Raw genomic sequence first — 19430 nt, forward strand, 5'->3', positions numbered from 1 at the left:
TGCCTCTATTTATCTTTTCACTTATGAAGTTAATTGAAAATAGGAACTTACTCAGTAACATTTTTCCAGGCACACATTATTAGACAGCACTGGCGTCATGCAGCAATTTGTCTTTTGGTTCACTGGCACTTCATAAAGGCTACAAGTTACAGAAAATGCAAGCCCTTAGTTTTGCACAGAGACCAGAACTGATATAATAATAAATTGGCTGTCACTCCTCACATTTATCACACTTGCCTTAAGTTAACAATCCTTTCCCACCAAACCCACCATCACCCTTTTTTTCCCTTCACTTTTTGGTCTGAACTGTCACACAATGTCCGGGAATACAAACACTGCATTTTTTATTATTATTTAATTCTCACTATTAGGCACCAAAACAGGCAGCACAAAACTCTACACAACAAGAAAACCTTTGTAAAGATCTACTGTGTTTGTGCTCCTGCCTTTCTTACCCTACTTTTCCCATCCAGAACTACAAAGGCACCATTGCATCTCAAAGTGCTAATACTGATGGACCTAAGGCTATGGAGGATACAACCAGGGCATGACTGCAGGAGAGAGACATTCATATGGACTTCTTTCTGCTGCAAACCCTACACCATCCCATTGTCCTCTCCTGCTGGCAGGGAATTGTAAGGCTGTAGCTGTGTATCAAGTTGAGAGTGAGAAACATCAAAGCCTGAGTGAACTCAAATTCAGGATGGATGGCAAACTTAACTCAGAGAATATCCCTTCAGGGAGTAAAGCACTGTGAAAAGCACACTGCAAACCAAAAGCAGAACCCTGAGGATGAGGTGATGTTTAAACATGAATTGCCTTTATAATTTTATGAAACCTCAGATTGTGATTGGAAACGGCCAAAAAGATGATTCACTGCATTTGGCACAGATATATCCACGTGCCTAAGATAAGGCACATTATTATATGCAGCTATGCCAGAAACTGCATTGTTAATTCAAGCTGCCTTTAAAAAAAAAAAAAAAAAAAAAAAAAATCCAGTCAGATTCTGTTTCTAAATTCTGTTTCCAAAGAGTTTAATTTTCTCTGAAACAAACGGAGCCCTAAGATAAATGGCATTGCTTCTTTTCTAGAAAATAACTTTACCTAGACTACCATAAAAACAAAAGTTGCCAAACACTTTCATAGCTTGTGATTTGACAAAGGAACAATGTCAAGAAAAAAATTGCCTAAAACATGAGGCTTGCTTAGAGGATTAAGGACAACTGAAAACCCCTTTGCAAGATGTAACAACATAGCTAGAGGTGGGTTTTCTCAGCATCTGAAATTCCCATTAAAGTTTGAAAAAAAGAAGTCACCTTTTGCAGCCTCGACACTCAAATCCTGGACTAGCACAGGAGCACCTGAAGTGAAAATGGAGCATTCCACAGGTGAGAGGGCTAAGGAGGGATTTCAGCCCTCCACTGACCCCAGAGCTTTATCTCCCACTGCACAGTCCCACTGGAGTTGTTCCCCATGCTGGGGCAAAATGGTTCACCATGGGTGGGTTTGTGTGTGAGGCATGTGAGGTAGTGAGTGAGGAAATGTAAGGATGCTGAGGGGCTTGAGGGAGGGTTATATGGAAGCGGGAAAAAGCTGTGGGCTCCTTTGATGACAAAGGCTCAACATTGTCCCCATGCCACGTGGTTGAGCACACCAGCTTCTGCAGCAGAAGGCAGACAAGGAGATGCTGTGGCCAGTGCTACCAATGGGCTGAATCCTACACAGGGCTAGGAGGTGTCCAGGAGCATCACCAGGCTCTGCCCCTCTCCTTGCTGCTGTGTTTGGCTGAAAGAGCTGTCCTGCCCTGGGGACAGTCACAACCAACATGGAAAAACAAAATGCTGTGTCCAATGGTTTCAGTGTGGGAGATAGAAAGCAAAGTTTTGGTGTGGCCTCTGCACCAGTAATGCTCAGCAGTGGAAAATTAAGTAGTGTAAATTTTATATGCTTGGAGTAGAAGGGGAAAAGGTGGAAAAAACAACTCCAATGCCTGAATTTAACAGTTATGTTCTCATAAAGTTAGCATTTTTATCCCTTTCTTAGCCAAAATCTTCCTTCTGATCACTACTGATATTCTTCTGCCTGATCTGTAAATAAACTAAAGAGACCCATCACCTTCCTCAAGTTCTTCCCCTGTTTTCCTGCTCTTGAACACCCTTACAGAAACCCAAAAGAATATAAATTTCAAATTTAGAAACGGAAACTCCCAAGATGGAGCTTCCCTGATGTTAACAAAACCCCTGCCTGCTTTTATCTACCATAACCTGAAAAAACTGAGTAAATAATACAGGCCTTCCTTCCCACAAAGGCATTATTCAGCCTGCCCTGCAAGTCTTCTGAGAGCAACCGTTAGGTTAAAACATGAAAACACTTGTGCAGAAATGCTAAAAATTCTAAAAACTCAGGCTCTGGTACTTCTGCAGCACCTCAGCCTGCCCAGACCCTTAACAGAATCATAGAAACATCATGGTTGGAAAAGACCTTCAAGATCATTAAGTCCAACCATCAGTCCTACACCACTGTAACCACTATATCATTTCCAGAAGCACATCTACTCATTTTTTGGATACCCCCAGGGATGGCAACACCATCACCTCCCCTGGCAACCCGTTCCAATGATTCACCCCTCTTGTGATGAACAAATTTTCCCTAATATCCAACCTGAACATCCCCAGGCATAGCCTGAACCTGTTTCCTCTTGTCCTATCACTAGTTAGAGAATCATAGAATATCAGGAATTGGAAGGGGCCTCCAGAGATTATCAGGTCCAACACATCCAAGTGTTTTTTTCAAGTCTCCAGAGAAGGAGACTCCACAACCTCTCTGGGGCAGCCTGTTATAGTGCTCCCTCACTCTCCCAGTAAAGAAGTTTCTCCTCACGTTGAGGCAGAACTTCGTATGTTGTAGCTTACATCCAGTATTCCTTGTCCTATTACTGGGCACCACCAAAAGGAGACTGACTCCCTGGTCACTAGGGAGAAGAGGCCAACATCTGCCTCACTACACCCTCTTTCAGGGAGTTGTAGCAACTGATGAGGTCTCCCCTCGGTCTCTTCCATGCTGAGCAGCTCCAGCTCCCTCACCTCCTCTTCTCCAGACCCCTCATCAGCGCAACAGCCCTTCTCTGCACCCTCTCCACCACCTCCGTCTCCTTCCCGTAACCCAAACCGCACACAGCAACCTCGCCACGGCTGAGCACGAGGGACGGGCACATCCCCCGACCCAGCTGCCACCAGAACCCGGGAGAAAATACCCTCAGCACCGCGCTCCGCCTGCAACGCAAGGGATGAGGCCAACAGCCTCGCCGAGCCACCCGTCCTGCCGCCGTGTCACAGCCACCCCGCGGGGACCCTCCTGGGACACCCCCATTCCCCCCCCCTTCCCTTTCTGAAGCGCGGGAACCTCGGTTTGGCGGCAGCAGCAGCGGTCACGTTGCCGCGCCACGTGCGCCTCCGCCCAGGGCGGTTAAGCGACCCGGACCCGCCCCGGACCCGCCCTGGACCCGCGAGGGGCGGTGCCTTCCACCCGGCGGCGCACAACGGCCTGGGACGCGGCTCCAAAGCTGCTGCAGGGCCGCTTCCCTTCCCCTTCCCTCTCCTCCCCTCGCCCGCCACTGGGGCGCTGGCACTCGGGACGCCCCGCATGTAAGTGAGCTCCGTCCGGGAGCGCCGCCGTCAGCACCGCCCGCTCCCCGCTCCACTCCTCCCGGGGCTTCGTGGGGGGAGCGGAGGGTGGGCGGGGCCGTGTGCTGGGGGAGAGGTTGGGTGCCCCCCCTCCCTCTCCTTTATTTCCCGCCCCCACTGGGTGCTGGGCGGGGTCGTGTTGTGTCCGGAGCGCGTCCCTGAGGGGCAGAGCATCGTCCCCGCAGGCCCTCTGGGGGGGTCCTTGCCAGCCCCTTCCCCGAGGAGAGAGGGGGGAATCTGCTGCTGGGGATGATTCCTGCAGCCCCCTCCCACCCACCTCGGTTCCCCTTGGCCCGAGCCTGGTGGCTACCGGGGGTACCAGGGTGGTGAACGCCGCCGCCCCGGCGGTCTGTTGTTGAAGGTCATGAGGAATAAATCCCTTCCTTGCACAGGCTGCCCCATCCCTTTTGCCTCCGCACAAAGAGGGTGTGGGCAGAGGACAGGTGGTGGCCCTCGGCTGTGCTGCCAGGGCGGCTAGCGCCAGGGAAGGCAGGGATGGACGAAGTTCAAGGAGGGGGTGAGAGGTGTGGCTTGCTCTGCAAACCAAAGCGATGGGGAGAGCTGTTTTTTGGCATTATTTTTCAAAAAGAGTGAGTTAAAGGTACCTGAGTAGCTGCCACAGGCAAGCACTGTGTCTGAAAATCAAATAGCAAGTAACTCTCAGTATCCAAAACCATTTATGAAGCAGATCTTCACTGAAAGAATGAAAATTAAATATGTACAGCATTAACCCACTTGCTTGACATCACCTGTTTTTTTAACCAGTGCATATATAGGAAGTTCAGAAATGTGAGGTAACATGCCTTTGATGCTCTGCAAGTTTGATGCAAGAATCAGGCACTAAACTGCCTAAGAAGTTTCTTTTCAACTCATTCCAGCTAGCACAGAACTGGAGATAAACCAGGAGCAGCCGCTGTTAGTGCAGAGCTCCACCCTTCAGCATTTGTCCCACATCTTGGCTCGGGGAGGATGTATTTGTGCATAGGTATGAGCCTGGCAGAATGGGGCTCACAAGCTTGCCCTTAGGTGGCAGAGAAGTCATGGGTTAAGAAAGAAAGGGCCCTACCGAGAATGTTTTTGCATTTCAGAAACATTTCAGCCTTGATTTATGTGTGTTTTAATACACCCACGCAACTCAGACTAAGCTGTTGGAATAGTGACGGTGCAGCTTTGGAGCCAAGACCTGGAAAGAGTCCTGAAAAACCCAAGGAGTCGCATCCTGGTTTAGCTGCAGTGAACTTGCACTGACTCTTGTAGGGCCAAGATTTCACCCTGGATGCAACTGTGAGAAGGGGGAATGACACCAGGCAGTATATACACATGGACTAAGCTTAAAAGAGTTGGAAGGATTTGTGATTCATGACATAACTAAATGCATGAGGAGGAAACTTTCCATAGGGAAAGGTTATTCTATAATTATCCCTCTGCAGGCCTTTTATCTTCCTTTGGAACACCTGGGATGAGACAGTCTTAAAGACAAGGCACTGGATTCTCAGACTGTGCTGGAATAGCCATAGTCATAAACAGAGCAAGGCAGGTTCCTTTCTACTTTGTGCCTATGTGATATTAAAACATGTTGCTAGGAAAGGCCATAGTTGTTTGATAACACCTTTCTGCCTAACCCTGATACCACATGTTTTCTAATACATATATATGAAGGAAGTTTCTGACACAGAGGAATATTCCTGCAAAGCACTGCTTAACCTTTCCTTAGATCTTTTGCCTTTTCCTCAGGCCCAGACTGACTTTGAATGGCCTTGGTTTAAGCTGCCGAGGGCTTGGCATCAGATGAATAAGCAGTGGAGGTGTGATGGTTACTAGCTCCAAGTCCCAGCCAGCCCCATCGAGTTATCCTGACAGCTAAGGGCAAGGCTGCCTGCAACCCCGGGAAAAGTTTGCTGTTAAATTTGGGGATTCTGGATGCCACCTAGAGGATTATCCTTGTTGTGCTTTTCATCAGGAAAAATGCTTTTCCACCTTTCCTAATGCCATCCAGGAGTGAGGAGCACCTAGTGGGCACCTGCCACCTTTGTTCCCATTTGCAGCTGAGTGCTGAAGGCTCACCTGAGATGTGAAGGTGTACCTAGCCACATGGCACAGTGGAGACCATTGGTGGGACCTGGCTGGGGCCCTGGAGGCAGTGCTGTCCCACCAGACCCAATGATCAGCCCTAGATGGTGTCCCAGACCAGAGCTCTATGGGAGGCATGAGTCTCCAGAGAACCACCCCTAATGTTTGGAAATCAGTCCATTCACCAGAAGGGGAACCCAGACCTGGAATTCTCTAATTTCTTGTGACTGTGGGCCACACATGAGCAGGGTGCTGGTTCAGAGCCACTAGGAGCAGGGAATAAGTTTTATAAATGGAAGCAGGAGCCAGTCATCCTCACTGAACCCCTGCTGCTCAGTTGTGTTTTCAGCTGCAGAACTGACACTCAGCTTCCACCTCAGAGGAAGCAGCCAAATCCCTCAGTGTCCAGGTTTTCTGCAGCAGGCTACATGCACAATCGCTTAAGGGCCAACACTGCCCCATTGCTGACAAGCTTTTGATACCAGAGCCACCAAGTGACATTCTTGGAACAGCCACTTGGGGTGTGACTGCACAGGGATGCTCAGAGTTCAGGTGGGCTCAATACAACCCTCCAAAGATGATATGGGGGGGTGATTATAGCAGTTGCTTCTAGATTTGTGTCTGCTGTAGGTGAAGCTTGAGCTGTGCAGGAGCTACTTTATCTGCATGGTCTATAGAAAAATAACCAGTTGACCTCTCTTAGTTCTGTCCTTAAACTCTTTATGCCCATCAGAATTCAGTAGTGCCACAAATCCAAAATGTGGCTGTTTACTAATATGTCTCTGTTGTTTCTTTTTAGCCTGTCCACTGCTTTGCACCACAGCTTGTGTGAAAGAGTTTTGTGGATTCAGAGAGAAAAAGAATTAAGATCTATTTACACGCTCTTCCAGAAATTAATTAATTGATTCTGGAATTAATGGGTTACACTGTCTGGTATATTTATGCCCCTCTGGCCTAAGAAATCTTCAAAATCCCTGGTATCTCTTCCATAGATCTATGCCATGTCCCCATCTTACCTTCCAGAGGAGGCAGCGCACTTTTGCTGTACCAATGCCAGCCTACCAAATGGGAAGTCCACCTACTGATGCTAGCATGGGACTTGCCATTGTAAAAAAGAGAGTGGGGGTTGTCTGTGGATGGTACCATTTCTCATGCAGTTGCTTGAAGAAAAGGGAATGAAAATGTCAGGCAAGAAGCAGGTGATGCTTAAATCATCTTCACCTTCCAACTTGCCTGACACTGCAACATAAATGGTGTTAAGAGTAGTCAGGAGGTCCCATCTCCACTGTAAAATTAAGTATGTCTTCTGTACTTTACCATCACCTTTCACTGTCCTGGAAGTCTTCCTTTCCAGGCCCTTTGCTGTGTTTAAGGTGATAGTCATAGTCACTCTTCCCAAGTGCTGTTTCTGTGCTATCTGTCTTCTGCTGCACCAGCTCAATGGACGTTGTTCCCTTCTTCACGCATCTCTGATCTCTTGGGGCAGCCCCTCACTCAGTGTCCACTGAAATGAGATCGTACAAAAGAGATGAGAGCTTTTCATCCTTCCCCATCCTTTTGTGGACACATCCTATAGACAGGAATTCTCACTTTGGACTGGAGACTAGGGTAACTTCCTTTCAAAATAAGCCCAGGTTTCCTGTAAGAGAATCAAAAGTATACAGACTGACTGCTACACTCCCCTCCAAGAGTGTGCAGTGCCCACCAAACTGAGCATGCAAAGAGTGGCTGATGGTCTTTCTGTCCTTGGCAGGGACTCACTGCTGCATACGCTTGCTGGAGAGCAGCACCAGGGAGAAAAGATGGAGCAGAGACCAGGCAAGACAACCCATGCTCGGAGAAACCTCTTTGGACCCACAGACCATGAGCAGCTGCAGCAGGACTTCCAGCGTGTGCTGCACAACAGCGTTGAGAGGGCTCAGCAGAAGTGGAACTTCAATTTCCTGTGGGACACACCAGTGGAGGGGCTTCTGCGGTGGGAAGAGCTTGAGGGCCGCGAGGTGCCTGCCTTCTACCACACCTGCGTGGTGAAAGGTGCTCAGAGACCTCTGCAGCACTTAAACTGGCCCCTGGGAAGGGCAGACAATAATCCCCACTTTGCCCAGGTGGTACTGACTGAGAAACCTCAAATTTCCAAGAAAACAGGGGGCAAGAAGATCTCAGAAGGGAAGAAAAGAAGACAGGCATCTTTGACAGGTGTGTGAGACCCTGGTGTGGCTCAGGTGATCAAACCTGGTCCCAGCAGCTGCTTAGAAATTCTCATAACCCAGCCTCATAAACCAGTTTTGCTTTAAGAAAATGCTGCCCTTCAAAGAAGCATCTACAAGAAGAGGAAGGCATACTCAAGGTTGATGGGCATGAGCCTGGTTTTTTCAAAGGTGCTGTGCCACAGGTCCCTACCTGGCCCTGGGGATCTGCCTAGGACTTGTCACAGAACAATAATATAAGGACTACTTTTTGAGGGAGAATGGTTGTATGGTTAGGAGAGCTAGACATAGAGAAGGCAGTCTAAGAACAGTAGCGAGGTGTTTTCTCTGGCTGGAGCCCAACAGGTAAACAGGGTTTCCTATCACATAGGAATTGTTTGGTTTTTTGCTTGCGTATAGATTTGGTTGTATGCACCCTTTCCTGAGTACGAGGAACACCATCAACCAGCAAAGCCTTAGGGAGGACCAGAAACCAGAGAAAGAAGCCAGGTCCCTTACTAACTTCAGCTTGTTCATTATACTTGGTGAAGGCATCCAGAAATCTTAAGAGCAAATCAATGTTACACTTGGCCAGGTAGCAGAAGTAGCTAGGTTTTCAAATGCCTCTCACCAGGACTTGCTGCCCGGAGTGGATTTCAGCACCCATAGAGATCTGCTGATTTTTGCAAAGTCCTCAGTATCCTGCATGCTAAGCTCTTCTGAACATCCGGTCCTTCATTTTCTCTTCTCAGTGGCATTTGAGCTATTTTGAAAAATCTAATCCCATATATTATATTTCTCTTGTCCATATTGGGGTTTTGGTTTATCCAAGACTGAGGTTTTCAAGACCTAGATCAAGGCTTTTCTTTCAGGAATCTGATGTGAGACACCAGCTTGAAATTGCCTAGCATATAATTGAAGCTGAGTTTTCAGGAAACACTTTCTGAACAGTGATGTTGATCTCAGTTAAGTCAGACAATAGACTAATTTGCTATTTGATGGTATGAAACTTAATTGCTTGTGAGAGGTTCAGGAAGGAGTTGGAGATTAATGAAGAGTGGAACATTGCACACTGGAGTACAGAACAATGATACTTAATGAGTGCTCTTTTCTCCTCCAAAGTACTTTACAGCCATTAACTAATTAACAGTATAATTTACAGGTAGGAGTACAGAAGTGTAATTCAGAGCACAATCTTGTGATGGTTTGAGGGAACTGCTGTTCAATTGTAAATCTCTCACTAGGTGTGTGGGAGTAAATTATGGAGTTATTTCCAGGGGATATTTTTCTTCCGTTTTGCTTTCCCTAGGCAAGAAATGTTTCATCAAGGGATGTGGAAACCAAAATTCCCGCTGCAGTTTAACACTTTCCCACATGTGTTTTCAAAAGAGAAAAGACTTTGGTGTATCAACCAGTGCCCTTTTCCCCAAGGAATTTGGGGGTGTGAGATGAGCCAGGAAAACTGTTTCTCTTTTGGTGAGGCTTGGAGATCAGTCCTTTTCTCAATCCTCCTCTCACAGGCACCCACCACCCACCCACAAACACACATACACATCCTTCTTCCTGCCTGCTAAAGGATGCATTAGAAGTTTCCCTCTAGCTGCAGGAACTTTGTCCCTCTGGGCATGACTGAAGTAATTCAGACAAAACTGAGCCAGGGAAGATCATACGTACTGGTAACCATCTGACCCCATGCTTTCACCCCATCACTCATCTTCTGCCATCCCCTAATGAAAAGTTAGTTTAGAATTAGGATCTGAGGTTGGATTTGAACCTGGTTATCTAAGTTCTGCTTTGGTCAACAAGAGCACTGTAATGCTTTACATTAAGATCCAACAATGTGTGTTTAATTTAGACTTTCAAAGACAGCTGTGGCCAATTAAATAAATATCAATATATTAAAAACCAGCCATGAGGTTTTGTGGACACTGGCATCTCCAGAGTGGAAGTAGCAGAGGCTTTTGTGCTGCATTTGACTCCTCAGACATGAAGAGAGTGAACCAGTACAAAAGTAGATTTTTCCTTCTCTCTCTCAACCTTCTACATACACATATGCCATCTCTATTCTCTCTTTTTTTGTTGTTTTTGTGACCCCAGAGTGATACCGCTCTGTTTTCTTGTAGAACCTAAAATTAAAAAAAGCAGCTCAGATACAGACTATAAGCTTTTTTTTTTTTCTTTTTTTTTTTTTTTTTTTTCCTTTTTTTTTTTTTTTCTTTTTTTTTTCCCCCACTAGCCAAGGTTGGTGAACCATGCCAGCTCTTCACTCATCTTCTCTTCCAAACCTTTTGGCTTGGCTGAGTCTGATGCACTTAGACCTTGGCTCTCCTGGGAGACATTCATAAATCCTTGCCTTCATTCCTAAAGATCAAAGAGAGAAAATGGGTAAAAATCCTGTGGTTTCACTAGCTGCTCTTACTTCTAAAGAAGATGGTTTATGGAAGGTGGCTGGGAGCAAGTGGGGAGGAAATGAAAGCAAGTATTTAAGCAGGTATCTTTAAACAACAGAAGTCTTTCCCTCCTAGGTCCCTGTGGCCAGGCTTTCCTAATGACAGGCTGAGGCAGCATCCTCCTCAGGACTTTACTTAGGCCACTATGGGGGCTCTTTGGAGTCTCTGAGGCAAACCTGCTGATTTCCATGGACTCTGTTTAGCTATGGATGATAGACCATCTGAATTTGGCTCTGAGGAATCTGCATCCCTCTGGCTTTTCAGTGCCTCCATCAATTTTGAAACTAGGCTCCACTATGTGAGCTTCTGAGCAGCTGGGCTCCTAGTGAAATGTCCCACTGCTCAGCTTGCATAAGAGGGTCCAAAGTCTTTTGATCTCAACTGGATAAAAGCCAGCACATTTCTTTTGTTTTGTGTGGTGTTACATAGCTTTATGTGGAACATGCTAAAGGTATTAGTTTTGTTCATTCATGAGCCATAGAGAAGTCTAAATGACTTCTTCAACATGAAAAAAAATCAGAGATTTCTTGACAAGCAGCCATTACTGGTGACATAGCCCTAATTCTGTTTGTCTTGTTCTCCAGATTACTACTCAGCAAAGAAGCGAGGCAAAACGAATATGCAAGGTGCTGCAAAAAAGTCAACTTCTTGAAAGCAAGGAGAGGTTTGCTCTTCACCAGAGAGGCTAGAAACATCTGCCAAGCTTTGTCAACCTTCAAAAATCAGGTGTGCAGGCTGTGGATGCTTAGGAGTATCCCACAGAGATATATTTCTGACAGCAGCAGTGAAAAAAGAAAATACTTTCATTGGGATGGGGTCAGGCCAATCCAACTGGAACCACTTAGATAATAAATAACTGGCCTTAAAAAAGCTGGCAAGCAAGTTTGGACACTAAAGAAAATTGGCTAAGTCTAGTAGTTTAATGTGCATTAAAAATCATTGTACATAAGAAAATGTTAAGCAGTTAAAACAACTGTATACATTTAATAACATGCTTGGACAAGTTACTGTAAAGTTTGGGTCTTTGATATTGTCATGTCTTTATATTTGGTTTTAGCAGGGATGGCTTACTAAGCTCTACCGTTTCAGTCTGATACACTACAAAAAAAATTCCCAAGCCTTTCAGTGATTTATTTTCTTTTTTCCTCCAGGTACAGAATTTTGTGCTTGCAACTATTCAGGGCATAAGTAACAGCATGTGAGTGCCAAAATGTATATGTTGCTGGGATGTAAATGGAAAAAGCTGAAATTACCTTGGAAAGTTTCCCTTTACTTCAGCAGCTATTGTAGGCTTGTATGTCTGCTCCCCATACAAGAATTAGATAAACTTACAGGCAGAAATATTCTTATCTTTCAAGTCATTCCCTTTCCCAGACGGGCCAAATCCAGCCTTTAATTTGGGTTGTGCTGTTCTATCTAGGTCTGTGAGTTTGCACAGTAAAAACAAAAGTACTTTTTGCCTTGCATTTTTCTACAGTATTTTAAAATGCCTGTTACTTGTAAGAACAGAGTAAGAATGAGGGAGTTTAGTTACCATTTTGTGTTTTTTATAAATACTACTAGTCTTTCTATAGGAAGAGAAAGGGTATTAATGACACTGAAATATTACACATGCAATAGCCTTGGTGCTGCCTGGACTGCTTTTCTGTGGCATTTGTTAACATATCCTTTTCCATCACCTACTTTTTCTTTTCTGTATTTTTATTCCCCTGACTAGTTGGGATAATTGAGGTTTTACAGCACATAATAATCAGTGAGTAAACGAGAAAAAGAAACCTATAAAATATACGCTCTAAATTATACTGCTGCATGTGGCCTTAAGATGCTTGCAGTGTTTAAGGAACTTGTTTGGAAACTGCTCTGTAAATGTCAGGTTTTTAGAATGACATGAGATAATGGACTGCTGCTTTTTGTCTGAATTCTAAACAAAGGTTTCTCCTGGGTAGTAAAACTTAATGTGCACATGTGCATGTGTCAGGTGTACACATGAGAAGTGCTGTAAGCAAGTTGTATACCCTGCATTATGTGCAACATCAGCAGTGTTTAGTGTTTTCCTTTTTTTCCCATTAAGAGCTACAAGTGTTTAGATATAAATAAAAGTTGATTTTCCCCCAAATGGCACAAAGGCAGGGAATTCACTCTGTTTCTGTACTCTGAGTTAAAGATGCTCAGCAAATTGTGGGGTCAGAGTCTGTTTCTAGCTACATACAAGAGTCATGAGATGCAATTTTCCCTCTTGAATTTTTTTATTTAGTTATGAAAAAATGTTGCTCCCTCTCATGTCTGTCACTCTGATGAGTTTTACCTAAATGAAGCAGCTTGAGGGCCAACCTGGCTACTGCTGTTCACAGAGCCATCAGTGTGTTTGTGACCAGGCCAGTCTGTGACACTCTTCACCCTGTTGAGATGTAGCATAAAGGTGCAGAACTGGGCTGTTTGTATGTTTAGTTTTGTTTCCAAACTTTTTTTGTTTGAAGAGTCTAATCTGTTTTTTAAAGTGTGGTCGCTTTCTCTAGCTAAGAAAAGTTGCACAATTTCTGTCTTTCCAGAAGTCTGTGATTTGAAAGCAGACCAGTGACACTGGACACCCTTTTGGTTTCTAGTAAGGTTACCTACAGAATCACTTTCTGACCAGGATGACAGACATGAGCTGTGCATAAAAGCCCCAAAGTCTGCCATGCAAAAGGTTATTGTGAAGTAGCTGTGTCTTTTTCTTTCAAAGAGAAAAGGGATGCTTCTCTTTCTTAGGGAAAGTAAGAACTGTCAGCGTACTGCTGTCCCAAAGAAGAAACAAGAAAGGATTTTTTTTTTTTTTCTATGGTATTAGTTAAAAAACAGCTGAGTGCTTAGATGTACACTTAAAAATAAGTGTTTGCCTTAAATGCTTTGTAATTAGGACACTATAGTGCTGTAGGAATTTGAAAAACAATTGTTTAAATTATCGATAACACAGGTTTTGGATACCAATGCTGATCTTGGCCTTAGAGTGGAATTTCAGTATCTTCAGACTGGAAGGAGGATGTCATAGTTGAACATTCAGCCTGTCCACCTTTATAGCATTTTAATCATCTGTGATTATGGCTGGGAGCTTAATGCTAGGGTGTAAAAGTTTTCTGCTTGCTGATTATAAATTTGTTAATGTTTTGTGAAATGACAGAATATTGGAGAGGAAAATGACACGGTACCACAGAAGCATAGAAGAGGAAACTGCAGGTTTCATACCAGTGTTTTCAATGGGAAACTCTCATACTTGTACCAGAGAGCTTAATACTCCCCTGGTGTACACTCTCCACTGACCTGTAGTGGAATCACCTTCTTTACACCAGAGGAGGAGTGACATTGAGATGTTTTGCACTAGTTCTTTTACTCTATACAATAAATGGACAAGCAGCTAACTGTGTCAAGCCATTGCCTCCTTTCTACGTGCATGAGTTTTAAAAGATACAGGAAAATGGTTCCTGCTAAATTTTTATGTGTGTAACAGCCAAAATGAAAACCAAACCTGATTAATACGAGCTTTGTCATCATCAGGGTGAATAAAGTGTATCTGTGTGTCATTACCATGCTGATGAAGAAACAGTGAAACATGGAGTGTTTCATTATTTTGTTCAACTTGTGAATTGCACTTTCTTGTTTAACATGGTATTCACAAGGGTAAATGCCAGTGCGTAGAAAATCTATAATAATAATAATATTTTTTTAATAGTAGGTGTGTCTGAAACATTCCCATTCTTTAAATGAGGTAGCAGACCTGACTGAAAAAGCAATAAATACACTGAAGTTTTGGTGGGCTTCATTCCCCAGGAATATACATTGGGTTGAACGTACCAAATTTAATCCTGTAAAAAAGCTGCTTGGGACTTACCTGCTGACCTGTGAGTTTGGTGGGCTGTAGGGGTCTGTGGCCACCCACCAAACCCCAAATCTGCTCTTTCTCATAATGAGAAGCAAGAGGATGTGTTCAGGCTTCGGGCATTAACAGCAGGATAGCAACACTGGGTTAAGGTCTTGTGTAGCTGTGTTAAGGAATACACAGCAGAAAGTGAGATTTCAGCAGGAACCCACAGCATATTGTATTGGTATACTGATAATTAGGTACAGTTACTTCTACCTGAGCCCTCTTCCTTCCCCTTTTTTAAATATAAGGAGCATGTATGACTCAGGGCTGTGTATTACTAAAGAGCCACAACCTCGCTTCCACCTATACCATGGTGTGACCAACATACACATTGGGAAATCAGCAGTTCAGGTTTTTTCCATCTGAGGTAAATGTGTCCCATGTGCAACACGACATGAGCTGAAAAGGACAGAGGAAGTCCCAGAACACTTGTGTTAGGTTCTGTATAAACATGGAAATTACCTCGCAGGTATGGATTATTTCATTAAATTCTTTTCAGCAGCAAATGGAGAAGGTTGTTTCACTTGGGTGAAAAGGCCAGGAAAAAAGATTCTCCTCATGCTTCCAGTTATTTTCAGGATGATGCAAGTACAGCTCCTTTCTACTTAAAGCAACCACTCTGCAAGCTATTCTGAAGGGCAGTAGGCCCTTTTGTAGGGAAATATGAGTTTTCTGGAGAAGCTATCAACTTGCAACAGTAGATATTTTGCTATTTTACCATTATCTCTTGGATCCTTGTTAATAAGCGTGGGGGGCTGGGCCTTAATATCTCAGAAATATTTGGCTGGAAGAGAACCTGGGAAGTCACCTACTCCATCCCCCTGGACTGAAGTAGCAGAATCGGGACTTGTTTATTCCAAACATTGCACACTGCTGTGAAAACATCATTTGCTCTGTTCACTTGGTGAATCTCAGGGGTGGCCAACTTCAGCAACATTCCTTCTGAGACTCAGAGAGGTTTTGTTATACAAGGTGCTCTCTTTCAGGTATTCATTTTGCTCTGCTTGTTTTTTGTTGCAGTGCCATAGATGCAGTTGAATTCCAGGTAAGCAAGCTGGTGTGTTGAGCCATTCAGTAGTCAGATGTGTATGTTTGCAATGTCATCAATAAATGGTGGTGCATAAATATGTTTTAATAGCCAAGGAAGTTACATTTTCTTCTCTTCTTGTTTTGTTTCTGTGCTGCACTGACCTGGCCTCCCAACACTTATCCCCCTGTGCTGTTCTACTTTCTACAATTCATCACTTCCACGCACAAAGTGTTTTTTCAGGCTGTGGGGTAGTATAAGCTGAGTTGACCTACAGCCCAGAAAGTGTGTTTCTGCAGTGGATATTTTATGGTTTCCCACTGAGTTGTCACACACCATATAGGAGGAAACCCTTTTTTTTTTCTGAGATTTTTTTTTTTTTTTGCTTAGGAAATGTTGCCTCTCTTACTTTCAGCAAGCTGTTCTCTTGGCAAGAAATATGACTATCAGGTGTTTAAAATTAAAGTTGTTAAAATCAAATTTGCAAAGGCAGGAGGGTTTGCCCCAATGTCCTGGCCATAGTCCAACTTTGGTAATTACGTCTCGCCTAACTAAATCCTTCTTGCCGTTTCATGGCCTCCTTCCTGTCCCACTGAAATCTGCTGGGGAGAGCTGCTGTGACACGACATGTTAAACATCTGCTGTGTTTTTACCCAGAAGTGGCCATGCTTCAATAGGAGATGAAGTGATTTATAATATGTGGCATGCATACACAGAGATTTTTTTTATTTTACAATGACTTCTCCTGCACTAGAGGAGTTACTTAGGAGCAGCACTTCTGAAGGGAAAAAAAAAAAAATCAGCTCGGGAGCTAAATATGGATTTAAAGGTCTGATTCTCTAGGTCCCTCTTTCAGATGATCTTTTCCAAACCTTTATAAGGAGACACTGAGAAGCGGCAGGTTCACATGACCAGCTGTGTTTATAGGATAATAACCTTCACTCCCCCCCTTTAGTCCCCTCCATAAAGGGCAAGGAGCATTCCGAAGTGCTGAGCAGCTTCAGTGGTCAGGGGGTAAAACCAACAGATACACACCTGCTAAACAAATATTTTCCCCAGCTTGGTAGGAACGTGATGGTTCTTCCCGCGCAAGGAGGTTGGCCAGAGGCCAGAGGCAGTGATTTGTCCCACTGAAGGGCCAATGGGCCAAGGTAAACTGGTTACTGGAAGAGGAGTGCTCCAGGCAAGTGTTTTGCAGCACTGGATGGGGACCTCTAGTGGTCCCTGAAACTGCAGGAGGGGATCCACACACAGATGAAAACGTGTTTTCAAAAATAAAAACCCGCGTGAGTTCTCACAGCACAGGAGGCAAAATGGAGAAAGTAGATGGATGCACGAAGATCAGCCTGGTGTTCTCCTGCTGTAAACTATTGTGGCAGGATAATATAACTGGTCTTCTGACTCATTTTCCTAAAAATGTAGGTAGTTCTTGGCATGAAGAAAGCGGATAAACCCTCTCATGATCCCGCTGGAAAACGGAAGTTTTGAGGATCGGGGTGATGCATAGCACTTGCTTCTGGTTTTAAAGAGTCGAAGGCACTTTAGGATTTAAAATCATAGCATTATACTGGACAAGAAAACTTTATTATATGTTTTTAAATCCCTGTCTCAGATAATGTCCTTAAATCTGGAGCCACGACACTATATATGTGATGAATGAAATCTCTCAAACTCTGTGAGAGGAAAAGTCACATTACAATTGCTTCAGATCATCTGCATCCTGGGTTTGGTTACACAGGGTAATAGGGACCATCTGTCTCCCTTTTTTTCCAATACATGGATGTACATCTGTGTGCAGAGCTGTCACTGACACAGTGCACAGACCCTCTAAAACATGTCTTAAGAAAATGTGTGTACCCTGGAACAGCCAACCTTTCTGATGTTACAAGCTATGTATCAAATTCTTCATGTGGCCAAGAACCACAAGATGCACTCTTTGATGTGTTGAGGAAAGTGGGGAACTCCAGGAATTAATGGGGAATTCCCACAACCCCCTTTGCTCCCACCAGTCTGTCAGGGCACTGGGCTGGGTCCCAGAGCAGCAGCACAAGGATGAAATATCACCAGCAGTACCCTGTGAAACAGTATGTTGGTCTAAGGGAAGAAGGGTAGAGATGGAGATAAAGGATGGTGAGGCTCATGTCAGGCACTTGAGCCATGTAAAAAGAGCTTCAAGATGTCACCAGTCCTTGGAGGCTTAGAGTTTGTGTCTGTTTAAGAAGAAAATTGTGTAATTCACTGCATTTCCCCATAGAGTCAGGGTAAAAATCTACAGTGAAATTTCCCTTTCCTTGTACCACGGGTTATTTTAAAACCTGTATCAGTTTCCAGCTGGCTTCTCTGTCTGCAGGATGGTGGGGACAGTGCCGCTTGGGCCATGGTGGCACGGGGGGAGCCATGTAGCCTCCCCCTGCCTCCATAGCAGGAACCACCTTTGATGGTTTTTCAGCTAAAAAAATGGCAAGGAGGTTATTGAGAACTGTAAATCAAGCACAGGGGAGATAAATAAATTAGCTGTGTGGCACAGCTACGTTAAGCTAGAGGTGCACCTTCCACAAACCCACCTTTTGCTGAGACTTTAAGGGCAGCCAAGCAGTACAGGCACATTTCTTCACTCAGATTAAAAGCATTGTTTAAATTCTTGTGGCTAGACAATTTGTCTTGTCCTGACAAAAAAAAATTGAAAAGAAGCCCTACTAGACAGTGAAGCAGCATAAAGAGGTTGGGACACGAGACTGAGACTGCAGGGAATTTTTAGCTTGCCTGCTGCAAATCAAGATCAGCCTTTTTACCTTTCCGCAATCTTTCTGCCTTTGTTATTTGTGGCTACCACAAAATCTTATTCTAAGAGTCTCTCAGATGTTGGAATTAGATAACGTCTCCGGAAAACCATGCCACAGTCTGGCTAAACATAGCCATGAATAAAATATTTCATGTTACAACATCTTTCATCTAATAAGACTCCAGAAAAAAAATTATCACATTTATACATATTATATATGCATGTTCTGAATTTATTATGTATATGTGCCCATAAATCCATGTGTAAATACATAGGGGCACATATGTATTTGCATCTTATATACAAGGACTTTTTTGCCCAAATACAGAGCAATCCTGTTCCAGGGATGAACTGGAGCAGCAGATGGATAGCACATAACACTCATGTTGGCTTTTATACACCAAGTGACACTGAGTTCTTCCTGAGAGAGGGCCCTTGAAAAGGATGGATCACAAGCTCCTCTGAGACTGCCAATTACCAGAAGGGTCCACCACAGAACACAATCTGGGAAACACTTGAGGTAAAGTGGAATTTTCTAGCACCTAGCATAATTTTTTTTTTTGTATCCCATCCCAAACACGTCTTGCCATGCTAAACAGAAGTGACTGCAGAGTATACCTGTGATGATTCAGAGCCATGCTGTGATTTCCCTACCTTACTGCACACTTACCTGCCAGGGAAAGGACTGGCTAAAACCAAATGTGGGCTGAATTAAAAGCAGGATGAGGATGTTCACATCTAAATCGTCATATCTGGAGCAGAATAGTGGTGTTCTCCAGCACCAAAAAGCCTGATGTCAGCTTCAACAACCCTTCTTCCATTGTTGCTGTCACCCTAGGCAGTGGAGCAGGGGATTGGTAGAATTCAATAGACAGCAGGTGTTCATGGGCAAAAAAACCATCAGTCTCACGAGTGAAGTGAAGCACCAGCCATGAATCCCTGAACTCTGCATGTTCACCTCGCCATGCACTTCCCATGGTGTCAGAAAGAAGAAAATAACTCGATTTTTCTGATCATGTTGTTCACTGTCTCTATGTTAATCTGTAACTATTTTGCTGTACATTTGGTGCTAAGGAATCGTAATATGCATTGCTGAGGTATTAACCTCCTTTCATCTGCAGCGTGCTTTATGAAGGAGGTCTGCACTAACCACTCAGTAACATGGATGTAAACTTCAGCATTACAGGTCTGAATAAGCAAGATACATCCATGCAGCCACAGCACTCATTTAATAGCATCAGTTGTATAATACACAAATCTTACTCATGCCATTTTTCAGTTCCCACCAGGGTGTTCCAGCAGTGTGATCGGTGCTCAGCATGGCTTTAGGA

The 19430-nt window shown here is 44.2% G+C and overlaps 1 protein-coding gene across 3 annotated transcripts; it reads left to right on the forward strand.

The window, feature by feature from the left end:
• The first annotated feature begins 3496 nt into the window (after positions 1–3496).
• Positions 3497–13825, forward strand: LOC103538135 (cyclin-dependent kinase inhibitor 1). 3 transcript variants are annotated; one of them, XR_003988990.1, is made up of 5 exons: positions 3497–3647; positions 7510–7952; positions 10977–11118; positions 11544–11590; positions 13550–13825. XR_003988990.1 is itself a non-coding variant. In XM_030469504.1 (3 exons), coding segments are annotated over exons 1-3 (513 nt in total). In that variant the 5' UTR covers positions 3497–3645; the 3' UTR covers positions 11045–11590. The 3 variants fall into 3 exon arrangements, 1 of the variants encoding a protein (XP_030325364.1); XR_003988989.1 differs by lacking the exon at positions 11544–11590; XM_030469504.1 differs by lacking the exon at positions 13550–13825 and having other exon boundaries at positions 10977–11590.
• The last annotated feature ends 5605 nt before the right edge of the window (positions 13826–19430 follow it).

The sequence above is a fragment of the Calypte anna genome, chromosome 1, assembly GCF_003957555.1.
Source record: "Calypte anna isolate BGI_N300 chromosome 1, bCalAnn1_v1.p, whole genome shotgun sequence".
Lineage (NCBI taxonomy): Eukaryota > Metazoa > Chordata > Aves > Apodiformes > Trochilidae > Calypte > Calypte anna.